This window comes from Canis aureus, chromosome 4 (assembly GCF_053574225.1).
Source record: "Canis aureus isolate CA01 chromosome 4, VMU_Caureus_v.1.0, whole genome shotgun sequence".
NCBI lineage: Eukaryota > Metazoa > Chordata > Mammalia > Carnivora > Canidae > Canis > Canis aureus.
Window position 1 is genome coordinate 60,975,501 of NC_135614.1, and position 13,224 is coordinate 60,988,724.

Here is a 13,224-nt window from a genome sequence, read left to right on the forward strand (position 1 = left end):
CCTGGCAGCATCTGGAACCCTCTTGATCCTCATAATCCTTGTTCTCAGGAAATATTAATAATTTAATCTCCTGAGCCCGAGCTCTGTGCCTCACCTCTACAGCCGTAGTGGCCACATCCCACAGAAGCCCAGGTGGGAACAAAACACCTCCTGACTCTGTCTTGCCCCCAGCTATAGACCTTCCCTGGGCAGGCCAGCTTTAGGCTCTCCTGGGAAGTAGCCAGCGGGATTCCAGTCATGGGTGAGGTGACAGCAGAGCAGGTGGAGAAGTTCCTGGACTCGAATATTATCTTTGCCAAACAGTACTACAACCTCCGCTACCGGGCCAAGGTCATCTCAGACATGCTGGGGGCCAAGGAGGCAGCGGTGGACTTCAGCAACTACCACTCGCTGAGCAGTGTGGAAGAGAGTGAAATCATCTTTGACCTCCTGCGAGACTTCCAGGAGAATTTGCAGGCCGAGAGATGCATCTTCAATGTCATGAAGAAGCTGTGCTTCCTCCTTCAGGCAGATCGCATGAGCCTGTTCATGTACAGGGTCCGAAATGGCATCGCAGAGCTAGCCACCCGGCTCTTCAATGTCCACAAGGATGCTGTCCTTGAGGAATGCCTGGTGGCGCCCGACTCAGAGATTGTGTTCCCCCTGGACATGGGTGTGGTGGGTCACGTTGCCCACTCTAAAAAGATCGCCAACGTCGTCAACACAGAAGAGGTACCCTCTTCCCCAATGAGAAGGGGCGCAGGGAGGCATTATTTCCTGGGGTCCTGGGCGGGTTCAAGTGAGGAGAGAGAGCTGCTGGCCATCAATGCTGGGATGGTGAAAGTTTGGTGCTTCTCTTTATTTATTTATTTATACAATTTTATTTGGAAAAAAATCCAAACCTAACAGAAGAGCTTAAAAATAGTACAGACAACTATATGTCTTTCATCCAAGTTCATTCCTTGCCACATTTGCTTTATTGCTCCATTTTTCTGACCCATTTGGGAGTCCATAGCAGACAACATGCTGCGTATTTCCAAAACAAGGACATTTTTTTTACCGTCTCTGCAGTGCAGTGATCAAATTCAGGAAATGTAGCATTGATGCGCTACTATTTTCAAATAAATAGTCCCGATTCAGTTTTTGCCAGTTGCCTCAATTACCCCCAGATAGCACTATCTCTTTGGTCCTCTCAAATCTGAAACAGTTCCTTGGTCTGTCTTGTTTTCCACAATGCTGATGTTTTTGAAGGGTACAGGCCAAATACTTTGTGGAAATGTCCTTCCATTTGGGCTTTGTGTCTTCATGATTAGATTCAGGTTGCATGTTTCTCTCAGGAGTATTGTAGAGGTGATATTGTGGTTATCTTTGTGCATTTCGTTAGGAGACGTATGATGGATGTCTGTCTCATCACTGGAAATGTTAACAGTGCCACTTGGTTAAGCACTTGACTTTTGTTTCTGAGTCTAGTGTTCTGTGGGATTCTGCTGGCAGCTCTGATAAAGACCTCTTTGATCACCAGGACAAAGCACTTCATACAGCTCTCCACATGGCTCTCTACCCCTGGCCCAACTCCTACTTATCCTCTGGATCTCAACTTAAAGGTCACTTCTTCCAGGAGGCCCTCCCAGACCCCTCTGTTACAGTTTCCTTCCTAAAATCATATATCATAATAAGCCTGGGGGCCAGGGACCATGCCTGTCTTATTCTCCACTTTATCCCAGCAAATGTCTGGCACAAAGCAGAGGCTCGGTAAACACCTGGCATTAAAAAATGTACCATCAAGTAATTATACTTAATTCCTTTAACTCCTGTTGTGCCCAAAATGTTTGCTCTATGATAGCAGGGCCCAAACCTGGTGAGCAGCACTGACCAAACCAGGAGCCTGTGTTCAGGAATTTCCAAGATGCAGCCTGGACATTTTGTGACTTTGTTCACCTTACCTCTGGCCTTATTTCATATTAGGGGTCATAAGGTTAAGAGGGGAGAGAGGAAGCTTCAGAGATTATCTCATCCAACTGCCTTATTTAATGGTTGAGGAGTCTAGAGTCAGGAGAGCTTGAGAAGGGACTTGTCCAAAGTGACCAACGAGTTAGGGCAGAGCCAGGACTTCACATCCACAAATTCAGGAATTCAAACAAGTTATTTTTTGGACTTGGGTTCCTTGGCAAGATAAAAAGCACAGACTTCAACCTCCATGGGAGATAGTTTTCTTTGAAATACACTGGGCTGGATCTTCCATGGGGTTCATCTGTCCCTTGTTTCCCCTTGGACATCCAAGAGGGGGGGGAGGGGGGAGGATGGTTCTGCCTCCAGGAGGCTTTCAATGGGACTGGAATCTGTTGTCCCTTCAACTCTCTCTGGACTTGAATTGTAGCCAACATGGACCACCAGTCTTATGACATAACTGATTATCCCTGTTTCACAGATGGTGAAGCAAAAACCCAGAAAGGTTAATAACTTGCCCAGAGCCTCTCTGACAGAAAGTGGTGGAGCAGGTATTTGAACCCAGGCACTCTGGCCTTGTGCCCACATTTTCCACTGCTCTGCTATTCTATCCTTCTTCCTTATCTGTAAAATGAGGGCATTGAACTAGGTGCTGTTTACCAGTGGTCATTTCAATTCATATGGCAGAGAATTAAGAGGTTAAGCCTTGAGGTCACATCTGGGTGTGAATCATGACTCTGTAACTTTCTTAGACCAGTGCCTTGGCATATTGTTGAGCCGTCTAGGCTCACTTCCTAATTTATAAAATGGGGTGAGAATACCTACTGTACAGTGTTGTTGTAGGATCAAAGGAGAGAAAGATTTCTCATCTAGCAAAGTTCTTGGCACGTTGTAGTGGCTCCTATTGGCAGCTCCTGCTCCTTGTTATTATTATTATTATTTTGTTGTTGCTAAGGATCTATTCTAAGGGATGGATGCTGTACTGGGTCTGTGGTGGGATTTGGAGAAGAATCCAGTCCCGCCCTTCTGGAGCTTTCAGTGGGAAAAACAGAAGAGAGGTGCTGACAGTTTCTGTAGATTCTGGTGTTGAAGGACTGAGCATTTAGGCTGGTGCTCTGATGCTAACGTACTCTAGTGCAAGAGTTTGCTGAGCCCCTGTGCTAAGGGATCACCCAATATTTCCTGCTCAAGACCAAAGTTCACTCTGGAAGTAATGTCTGCACTTACCTGGAAGCTTTCAAGCCTGGGTCAGTCTCCCTGGTTGGTGACTCAGGCCTGAGGGTGAAGTTCATCCAGGATAGTAAGCCTTGGTACCTACTATTTGCCTGTGTTTGTTCCCTTCTAGAGAAATCTTGCTCTGTTCGGGACTCTGGAGAGTGACTGGAGGCTGGGTGGAGGAGAAGGAAGATGGTATATACTCAGGTCTGGGTTGATCCTGCAACATAAAAAAGTGATAGCCTTCAGCACCCTCAAAAAACTTGGGGCATGGTTACAATCACTGGATTTTTGAAATGTGAAACGATGAATGAAGAATCTCCCCAGGGTTGTAATATAACTCCCCATGTCCTAGCAAATTCCTGCTTAAACTTGGGATCTCTTCAGGAAGACTTGCCATTAGGGTTGCCAGATGAAATATGGGATTCTCAGTAAAATTTGAATTTTAGATAAACAAAGAACAATATTTCAGTATAAATATGTCCCATGCAATATTTAGGATATACTTGCAGTTTTAAAAGTATTTACTTGAAATTCAAATTTAACTAGACATCTTGTGTTTATTTGTTAAATCTGGCAACCCCGCTAGCCCTTCAATATTTGTGTGTTTTATTCTTCAACATTTCTCCTTAGGAAAGCCCACAAGGCCTGCCTATTCCTGTCTGGTTTATTCACCACTGGTCCCCAGATTCTAGTCCAGGGCCTGGAACAGAGTGGGTACTCATTACAGATTATTGTGTAAATTAATAAATGATGGTCCTTACCCAGTTGGCTATGATATTGAGATTTATAAAAAGAAGTATTTATTTGGTCTTTGTCCTGGTTCCTGACACAGAGCTCCTGAGACTCTTATCATTTCCTGAGTAATAGGAGCATCTGACACAGAGCTTCTAAATTCCTTAGAATTTCCAATATATTAGATGGTTTTTTTGTTCTAATGAGGTGACTTTTGGGCTCCTGGATGAAGCCAGTCACCAGAAAGATCAAGTCATGATTAGAAACTTGGAACCCTCAGCCCACCTCCCCATTCTCTGACAACAAGGGGATGGGCTGGAAATGGAGCTAATAATCAATCATGCAGGTGTGATAAAGCCTCCATAAAAATCTGAAACATCAGAGAGTTTCTGGGTTGGTGAACACATGCATGTGCCAGGAGGGTGGCACACCTCAACTCTAGGGGACAGAAGTGCCTGCTCTCAAGGGCCTTCTGGATCTCACCTTATATATCTCTTCATATGAAAGCTTGTCTATATCTTTTATTCTGTCCTTTATCATACAATAAACCTGTAAACATAAGTATTTCCCTGCATTCCATGAGCTGTTCTGGCAAATTATCAAACCCAAGGAGGGGGTCTTGGGACACTGCTATACCCAGCCAGTCAGAAGCATAGGTGACAAACTGGGACTTATAACTGGGATGTGAAATGCCAATGGGGGCAGTCTTGTGGGATTGAACTCAACCTGTGGGGTGAGATGCTGACTCCAGATAGATGGGGTCAAAACTGAACTGAATTGTTGGACAGTCAGCTGGGGTCAGATAACTGGTCGGTGTGGGAGAGACACCTACATATCTGGTGTTAGAGTGGCGTGAGTGTGTTACTCGTGTGAGACGAAAGGAGAATAGGGAGTTTTTCCAACACACGACCATTCCCATTTCTCAAGACTGAACCTGAGAGCACATTTCCAGAGACTCTCACAGCTATTGTCCTTCCTTGCATGGGGGACCCAGAACCCAGCATTCTAGACTAGGAGAAAACCTCAAGGAGGACCCACTCCAACACTCTGATTTTACCAAAGGGCAAACCAAGGCTCAGAGAATCTTCAAACTACTGATAATGTACAAATTGACCCCCCGAAGCCCAAGAGAACAAGTCCCTCTCTCCCCGTCACCCATCCTGTGGGGACATCCTTCATGTTATGGTTTGAACTGTGGGTTCAAGTTTTGCATGATGTTCCCAGTATCCTGGAAGAACCCAGTGAGGACAACCCCTTCTTTCTTATTGGTCTTGGCATATCCAATACTTCTCACAGAGCCTATGCTCAGCAAATATGAATGAATGAATGAATGAATGAATGAGTCAGTGTATCAGTATATAAACCAGTGAATGAATGGCTGTCCCGCTTACCAGCAAGGGAGCTGTCTATGTGATGGTTCTATGTGACAGCGCTGATGTGTGAGTTAATGAGATAATAGATTAAGTCGTCAGGCTTGGGGCTGCATACATCACTATTGCTCCATAAACAAGATCTCACATGGGACACAATGGAGCTTGGCCCCATGAAGGTTTGAAAAGAGGAATTGGGGTTTTCAGGAATGAGAAGCCATCTTCTCATTGGAAGATGCTGCAGTGGAATAGAATTTAAACTCTTTACAGTGGCCTCCAAGGCTCAGCCGCATGGGACCCCTGACCACCTGTCAGACTTCCTAGCCCTCCACTCTGCCTCTCCCTCGCTGTGCTTCAGCTATGCTGGTCTTTCTGTTTCTCAGATGGGTCAACTCACTGCCCTCTCCTGGCCTTTGCATTCTCTGTGCTCCCTGCTTGGAATGTGTTTCATCCACCTGGCTCCCCTGAAACATCAGCCCTCAGCGTGGTTCACTACCTTGTTTGCTGCTGTAACCTCAGAGTCTAGATCAGTGTCCAGCATAAACGTACTCCACGAATGCTAACTGAATGAGTGAATGACTCTGGGTTTTCCCTAAGCTGGGCATCTGATTCCCAGACCTTAAAATAAACAGTTTGAGCTAAATGGCTGCTAAGGCCCCCTCTGCTTCTGATAATCTGAGGTTCTGTGACATGATTGTGTAGAGCACTTTCTATGCTGAAAATACAAGGATGGCAATGATTGTGCAAACACCAGTCAGTCGGCAGCTGTGTTATTTGTGAGAGAGTTCTGGAATTCTCAGTGGGAAAGAGGGTTCTGGTGGCTTAGTAACATCTGTTTCAGATGTAGGTAAGGCTTAAGTGTTGCTTTCCTTGATAGAAGTGAATATTGCAGACTGAGCTGACTTCGTGAAATGAATCTGCGCATGCCCCACCCAGGCCTGTGTTTAGGGATTTATCAGTGTCCTTAGAGAAAGACATGGAAAACCCTTCATGGCTAATGCCTCTTTAGAGATTTTGCTTAATCTTCTGATGCTAATTCAAGCAGAGCCCTACAGGTGTCTCTTAATTACTGTACTCTTAACCTGGTTTGAGACATCTTCACTGACAACACGGCTGTTGCCTGTCTAATCCCACTCCAACTGGAAGAAAGCCAAAGATGCAGAGCATTACGCTCTGAATTTCTCAATTGTGGGAAAGGTTCTGCACACCCAATCCTAGAAAAGCTATGTGAATCAGCTCTGTGAAATACACGTCCTTTCTCAGAACAGCATGAACTGTGCATATCTGGGCTGGCTTGTGTACCAAGCAAGGCCTATGGTCGGGAAAATTCATAGTGCTACCAAGAAACTGAAAGGTGGATTCTTTTGGATTTAAGACAATTCATGCTCTGTCTCTTCTTTCTGACCACTGCCCTGTGCTGGTCTCCCAGGCTGCTTTAGGGGTGGGGGGGAGTCGGGATGTGTACTTCTCTGTACTCTCACAGCTTTGAGCCAAGCCCTGTGTCCTGTATTACTATTATTGATTTGACTGTGAGCTGGCCTGAACCTTAGTATCCCCAGCACTCAGCACAAGGCCTGCCATACAATGGGGCTTCCATGAAGATCTGCAGAATAGGGATACCCATTGGACAGACCATGCTGTGCTGGAATTGCTCAACAAGCTGGAAGTGCCAAATTCTTTTTTTTTTTAAAGATTTTATTTATTTATTTGACAGAGAGAGAGAGAAAGAGGGAGAAAGAGCACAAGCAGGGGAAGGAGCAGAGTAAGCTGCAGAGGGAGAGGGAGAAGCAGGCTCCTGGCTGAGCAGGAAGCCTGATGCAAGGGCTGATCCCAGGACCCTGGGATTATGACTTGAGCCGAAGCAGAACTTAAGTGACTGGGCCACCCAGATGCCCCAGTACCAAATTCTTTTGTTCGATGACCAAAATGCAGGTCTAACCTCACAGAGGCTTCCCTTAAAGACAGCAGAGCTGAGGGCAGGTTCTGGAGTCACACACACACATACACACACACACACACACACACAGAGTATGTCATGTTAACCTGCTTGAGTCTCAGTTTCCCTTTGTAGAGAATGGGCTACTAGCAGCCCCCATCTCATAGGATTAAAGTGAGTTGATGCACATAAAGCACCACACGTGATACCTGCTAGCAGTGGTGATTATTATACTCACTAAAGTCTTTTTCTCACTCAAATTTCTATTTTGGCTAACTGCCATACACTCAAGAGAACCTCCTCTAGCCCTCACTCCCCAGGCAAAATCAGTCTCCCCATCCTCAGGTTTCCACAGGGCTTTGATCGTATCCCCTTCACAGTCCTTAGTAAGTTGTATCTCAGACTTTCTCCTACTGGAAATTGGAGGCTTCCAGGGCAGAAATCACCCCCGATGGCTTTACTCTTGCTGAAAGAAGTATATGGAAATATCTTAACTCTCTTGTCAACAAGATAATAGTGATACCCTTCCTTCCACCTCCTACCATGGGCACATGGGGCTCTGGGCTGGTTTACTATCTTTGCTCTTCCTCCAGCCACCCATGCCTGTCTCTGTCTTCCTTCAGGATGAGCATTTCTGTGACTTTGTGGACACCCTCACTGAGTACCAGACCAAGAACATCTTGGCTTCCCCCATAATGAATGGGAAGGACGTAGTGGCAGTAATCATGGCTGTGAATAAAGTGGACGAGCCCCACTTCACCAAGAGAGATGAAGAGGTAAGAATGCTTCAGAAACTGCTGGGGTGGCCACGCTAGCACATTCTCCCAATTTGTGAAGTTCTCCGAGCCTTGTTACTTGACCTGGCCTTGGTTTCCCAATCTGTAAGATAAGGGGGTTAATCTGATGCTCTCTGAGGGAGGCAGGACAGGGTAATGGTTAGGATGTTGGGGTCCGGAGCTAGGAGTAGAGATAATTGTCCTGGCTCTGCAAATACCTAGCTGTTTGATTTGGGCAAGTTACTTAATTTCTTTAAACCTCAGGGGGTTTTTGTTTGTTTTTGTTTTTGTTTTTCCTTTAAGTAGGTTCCACTCCCAACATGGGGCTTGAACTCAGGATCCTGAGCTCAAGAGTCAGGTGCTCTACCAACTGAGCCAGCCAGGCACCCCTAAACCTCAGTTTTCTTATCTGTAAAATGGGCCTAGTTTTACATCCATCTCTTGGGGTACTTGTGATGATCAGATAAGATAACATACCTAAATGACTTATCACAGGGACTGCAAACTCAATAAATAATACTGATTTTTTATTAATACATCCTGTGAACATTGACATTCTACATTCTATGAGTTTTACATTCTAACAATGCAACATTTTATGAGTCAGCATTCCACGATCCATCTGTGAAAATTGCCTCTGATGCTTTTAAAGTATTCAAATATTTGCTGAAGGTAGAAGTGGCCAGAGGAGGAATTTCTTCTTCTCACCTATTTCCCCTCGTGCTGTTTGATTTCCAGATTCTTCTCAAGTACCTCAATTTTGCAAACCTAATCATGAAGGTATACCACCTGAGTTACCTACACAATTGCGAGACTCGGCGTGGCCAGGTAAGGGGCTTGGTTCAAGGGAATGGACTGACCATGTCTTTTTACTGAAGCATTGATGTGGTCAGGCTGGAAAGGCTGTGGTGATAAAAGTGCCTGGGAACCGTCCTAGAGTGTCTGCCCAACATCCCTAGTGTTAGTAAGGTGGACACTAAAGCTGTATCCCAGAATTATTATATGCACAGTTTTCAAGTCAGGCAACTTAGATTAAGTTATTAAACCATTTACAAGCCCTAAGACCCTACGACCACTTCCCCTGTCTAAGCTTCAGTCTCTCCCATTTGAAAAATGAGGCTTATTATTATTATTATTATCAATAGTAAATGAGATAATGCATGTAGAACACTTACGTTCAATCAATATTTGTTATTATTATTCTTATCAAACAATCTGTGAAACAAAAGAAATGGAAAGAGTTGGATCCAATATTTCAGCTCTCTGGACTTCAGTTTCTCCATCTGTAAAATGGGGATAATTATCCTGTCTCTGTCTTGGGGTTATTGTGAACCACTGCTTTGTGTCTCAAAAACTTTGACTATGTTTTTGTACTTTGTTAAGATACTGCTGTGGTCTGGGAGCAAAGTCTTTGAAGAGCTTACGGACATCGAGAGGCAGTTCCACAAGGCCCTGTACACAGTCCGGGCCTTCCTCAACTGTGACAGATATTCTGTGGGACTCTTAGACATGACCAAGCAGAAGGTGAGAGGGCTTTAGAAACAGACATCTCCAAGAACAGGTTAAATATACAGTGGAGCCTAGACTTGTGTTGCACATTCAGTTCATAGGGAAGAGGCAGGGAGGATGTGGCTAGTTGCAAAAAGGTCTTCACATTGAAGTCTTTTATACTGAAGAGTGATGCACCAAACTTTAAAGAGGAAAAGTTGACCAGGGCATGAGTGAGTGAAAACAACCTGGTCTTCCCTGGTCCGTGGCAAAAGAAAGCTTGAGGAGATGGTGACGGGGAGTGATAAAGAGGTTCTACATAGGGTGAAAACCAGAAAGAAGAAAGTTGCCAACTTCACGAATTAGAATTGTACCCAAACCTTCTCCATGGTTTGTCAAGCCTCCAGCTCACCCGGGCAGTTGAAGTGGAGGCAAATGATTGGAACTGGCCCTCTGGACACTCAGGGGGCAGATCTGTAGAAGCTAAGGATTCAGAGACTTATACAGCCCCTGCAATATTTTTCAGCCAGGTTTTCAACCCAATCAGTTTCCCCATTTTCCTTTCTCTACCTGTCTCTGCTTCCTGCAGCTAATCATTTTCTGCCTTGAAATAGAGTTCCAGAGTTATCTAGATTTGTGATCTCTAGTTATCCTAAAGAGCCATGATCCACGATTCCTGTCAGTTTCATTTTTGTAGGGCTGTGTGCTGAGTGTGGTGCACAGACCAATGCAGACCCTCCAAATATTTAGTTTGATGATTCAATGAATTGCAGAATCTGGAGTTGGAAAAGACTTTGGGTCTAGTCCAGAGGTTCCCAGACTTGATTCAGATTCTTCTGAGGAAATGTTTGATAAATGCTGGATCACATTTCCTGATAGTTTGCTTTTTTTTTCTTAAACTTAATGCTTGTGAACATCTTACCACATTAGTACATGTGGATTCTTTTTAATAAGCCTTTATGTTGAAATATAACATATATACTGAGACGAGCACTAATTATAGGTGAATAGGTCAATGAATTGTACAGAGAGTCTCCTCATGTAACCACAAGATTAAGAGATAGAACATTACTAATACCTCAGAAGCCCCTTGCCTACCCGTTTCCATTAACTTCCATACCCTCCTCCCTAAAAGTGACCACTATGGCCTTTAATGACTTCATTAAAGAAGTCTCAGGTAGGCCGTGAGCTCAACAAACCATGGGGAAGGTTTATACCCACCTTCGAGGGCATTTTCTGAGAATTCCTGAAGTTGGCAACTTCTTTCTGGCTTTCACCCTGCATAGAACTTCCTTATCACTCACCTTTAATGCCATGTTAGTTTTGCCTGTTTTTCAACCTCCTGTATACAGAATCATACAAATACATATTCTTTTGTATCTAGCTCCTTTTGCTCAACATTTTGGTTGTAAGATCCATCTTTATTGTTCCACATAGAATTATTTCATTCATTTTCATTCTTATGGGATGTTGCATTATAGGAATAATCCTCAAAGTATTTATTCATTCTACTCTTGATGGGCATTTGAGTTTTCAGGTTTGGGCTATTATGAATATTGCTATATTTTTTTAATTTTATAAATTTATTTTTTATTGGTGTTCAATTTGCCAACATATAGAATAACACCCAGTGCTCATCCCATCAAGTGCTATTATGAACATTGTAGTACATATCTTTTGCTACACAGTTGTACCCATTTCTGTTAGATGTTTACCTAGGAGTAGAATTTCTGGGTATTAGTTTTAACAGATACTGCCCATCTGATTTTCAAAATTATTTTACACTCTCCCTAGCAATGTATGAGGGTTTCCTCCCAACATGTCGTTATCTCCAGTCTTATTAATCTTAGCCATATTGGTGGGCATGTGGGTATTATCTCATTGGGTATTAACATGAACCCCCCTAATGACTGATGAGGTTGAACACTTTTTCTTGTTTATTGACCACATGGATATCTTCAAAAGAAGTACCTATTCCAGTCTCTCTCCATTTTGAAAATTCTTTTGTCCTTTTTAATCTTAGGCTTTGTAGGCATTCTTTATACATTCTAGAAATGGGTTTTCTGTGGAATACACACATTCTAAATATCTTCTCCCACTCTGTGTTTTCATTCTCTTAATAGTATGTTTTGATGAATGTAAATTCTGAATTATAATGTAGTTCAATTTATCAATCTTTTTTTTTTAATGGTTATTGACTTTTGTGGCCTATTTAAGAAATCTTTTCTGGCCCCAAGGGAATAAAGATACTCATCTATGTTAACTCTAAAATTTCATTGTTTTAACTTTCACATGTAGCTCTATGATCTACCTGGAATTTTTTAAATGTACAGTGTGCAGTAGGGTCAATATTAACTTTTTTCCAAATGGAGATCCAATTGACCCAGCACCACTTACTGAAAAGACCATTCTTTCTCCACTGTCCTCTTGAAAATATCATCTTTCTCTAATGTACCTCTGTCATCAATCAAGTAACCATATATATGGGACACTTGAGTTTTGGATTCTGTTAAGAAGGACTTCCCCAACATTAATATTATAAAGATAATCTGAAATAATCTGGTATGCTTTGATTAATATATTTTAATCTTTCATTCATCTTGAAATTATGAATGTGTATGGTTTGAGGTAGGGGTAAACGTTGTCCCTCACTCATTTTTCTCCAGTTAGAGAATAGTCTACCCTTTCTCCACTGTTTTAAAATGCTACCATTTTGATATGCCATGTTATCATATACCACATTTCCATATACTCATGGGTCTATTATTCTGATTTTTAAAATAGTTCTGTATGTGATTTTTGGTGCAGGTGGGCTATCTACTGATTTTAGGGAACCTCTGATTCTAGTGTAGATATCCATTTGACTTCTGCATACTTATGAACCAAATACTTTGCTAAATATTGCCTAGTCCAGCAATAAGTCCTTTGACACACCTTCAGGAAGTAGCAAATGAATAAATTAATACAAATGAATTGTTCTTTCTTAATCAAAAGAATTTCTGAATAGTTGAACTCAAAAGGTGCTCACACCCTAAAGGATCTGGCTCCAGGTGTGGGCTACTGTGTGTGGTTGTATTCTGTTTCTCCTGAACTCTCTCTCAAAAAGGAAAGTCACATTTAAACAAGAATATTCTGACTTAGTCATCCCCCAAATATGGAACAATCTAGCAATTAGAAGTGGGCTGGCCTGCACATAATCATTCTAACGACTTGCCCCCTCAGGTAGCTAAGCTCTTATCTGAGCTATTGACATTATGAAAGAAGTCAATAAAACCACTGACTTGTATATTTCAACTGGGTGAATTATATGGCATGTGAATTACATGTCAATAAAGCTGTTTAGAAATAAAAGAAAGGAGAGAGATTGAGAATGAGGAAGACAAGCCTGAATACGCCCCACTCTCTGCCCAACCCCTCTGCTTCTCTCTGGGGCAATCTTCAAACCCACTCAGTGTTTGACACAAAGGCTGTCAGCCTGATGTATTTGCCTTTCTTCTGGGCTCCTCTAACATTTTTGTTCTTTTTCCATTCCTGTTTTGGTTCTTACCCTGTCTACCTGATATATTTACTTGAGTACTTGATTGTCTCCTCCAAGAGATAGCAGGTTCCCCCAGGGCATGAACTCTGCCTTATTTGTCTCTGTGCATCTAGCAGCAAACATGTTGTGGGGCTTACGTAGACTCCCTCCTCACATTTTCACCCAGAATTTAATTTCTTCCTGTTGTGTAGTCAAGACAAAGAGTCCAATTGGGCAGAAGGTTGAGGACAAGGAGTTTGA

General features: G+C 43.0%; 1 protein-coding gene across 1 annotated transcript in view; it reads left to right on the forward strand.

Annotated features, from left to right (window-relative positions):
- Positions 1 to 222: 222 nt before the first annotated feature.
- PDE6A (phosphodiesterase 6A) overlaps positions 223 to 13,224 on the forward strand; it is a 59,773-nt gene continuing 46,771 nt past the window's right edge. Inside the window, exons 1-4 of the mRNA XM_077895931.1 lie at positions 223 to 711; positions 7,806 to 7,958; positions 8,697 to 8,786; positions 9,342 to 9,482. Coding sequence (XP_077752057.1) covers positions 238 to 711; positions 7,806 to 7,958; positions 8,697 to 8,786; positions 9,342 to 9,482 — 858 coding nt within the window. The 5' untranslated portion in view covers positions 223 to 237. The remainder of the gene's footprint in view (positions 712 to 7,805; positions 7,959 to 8,696; positions 8,787 to 9,341; positions 9,483 to 13,224) is intronic.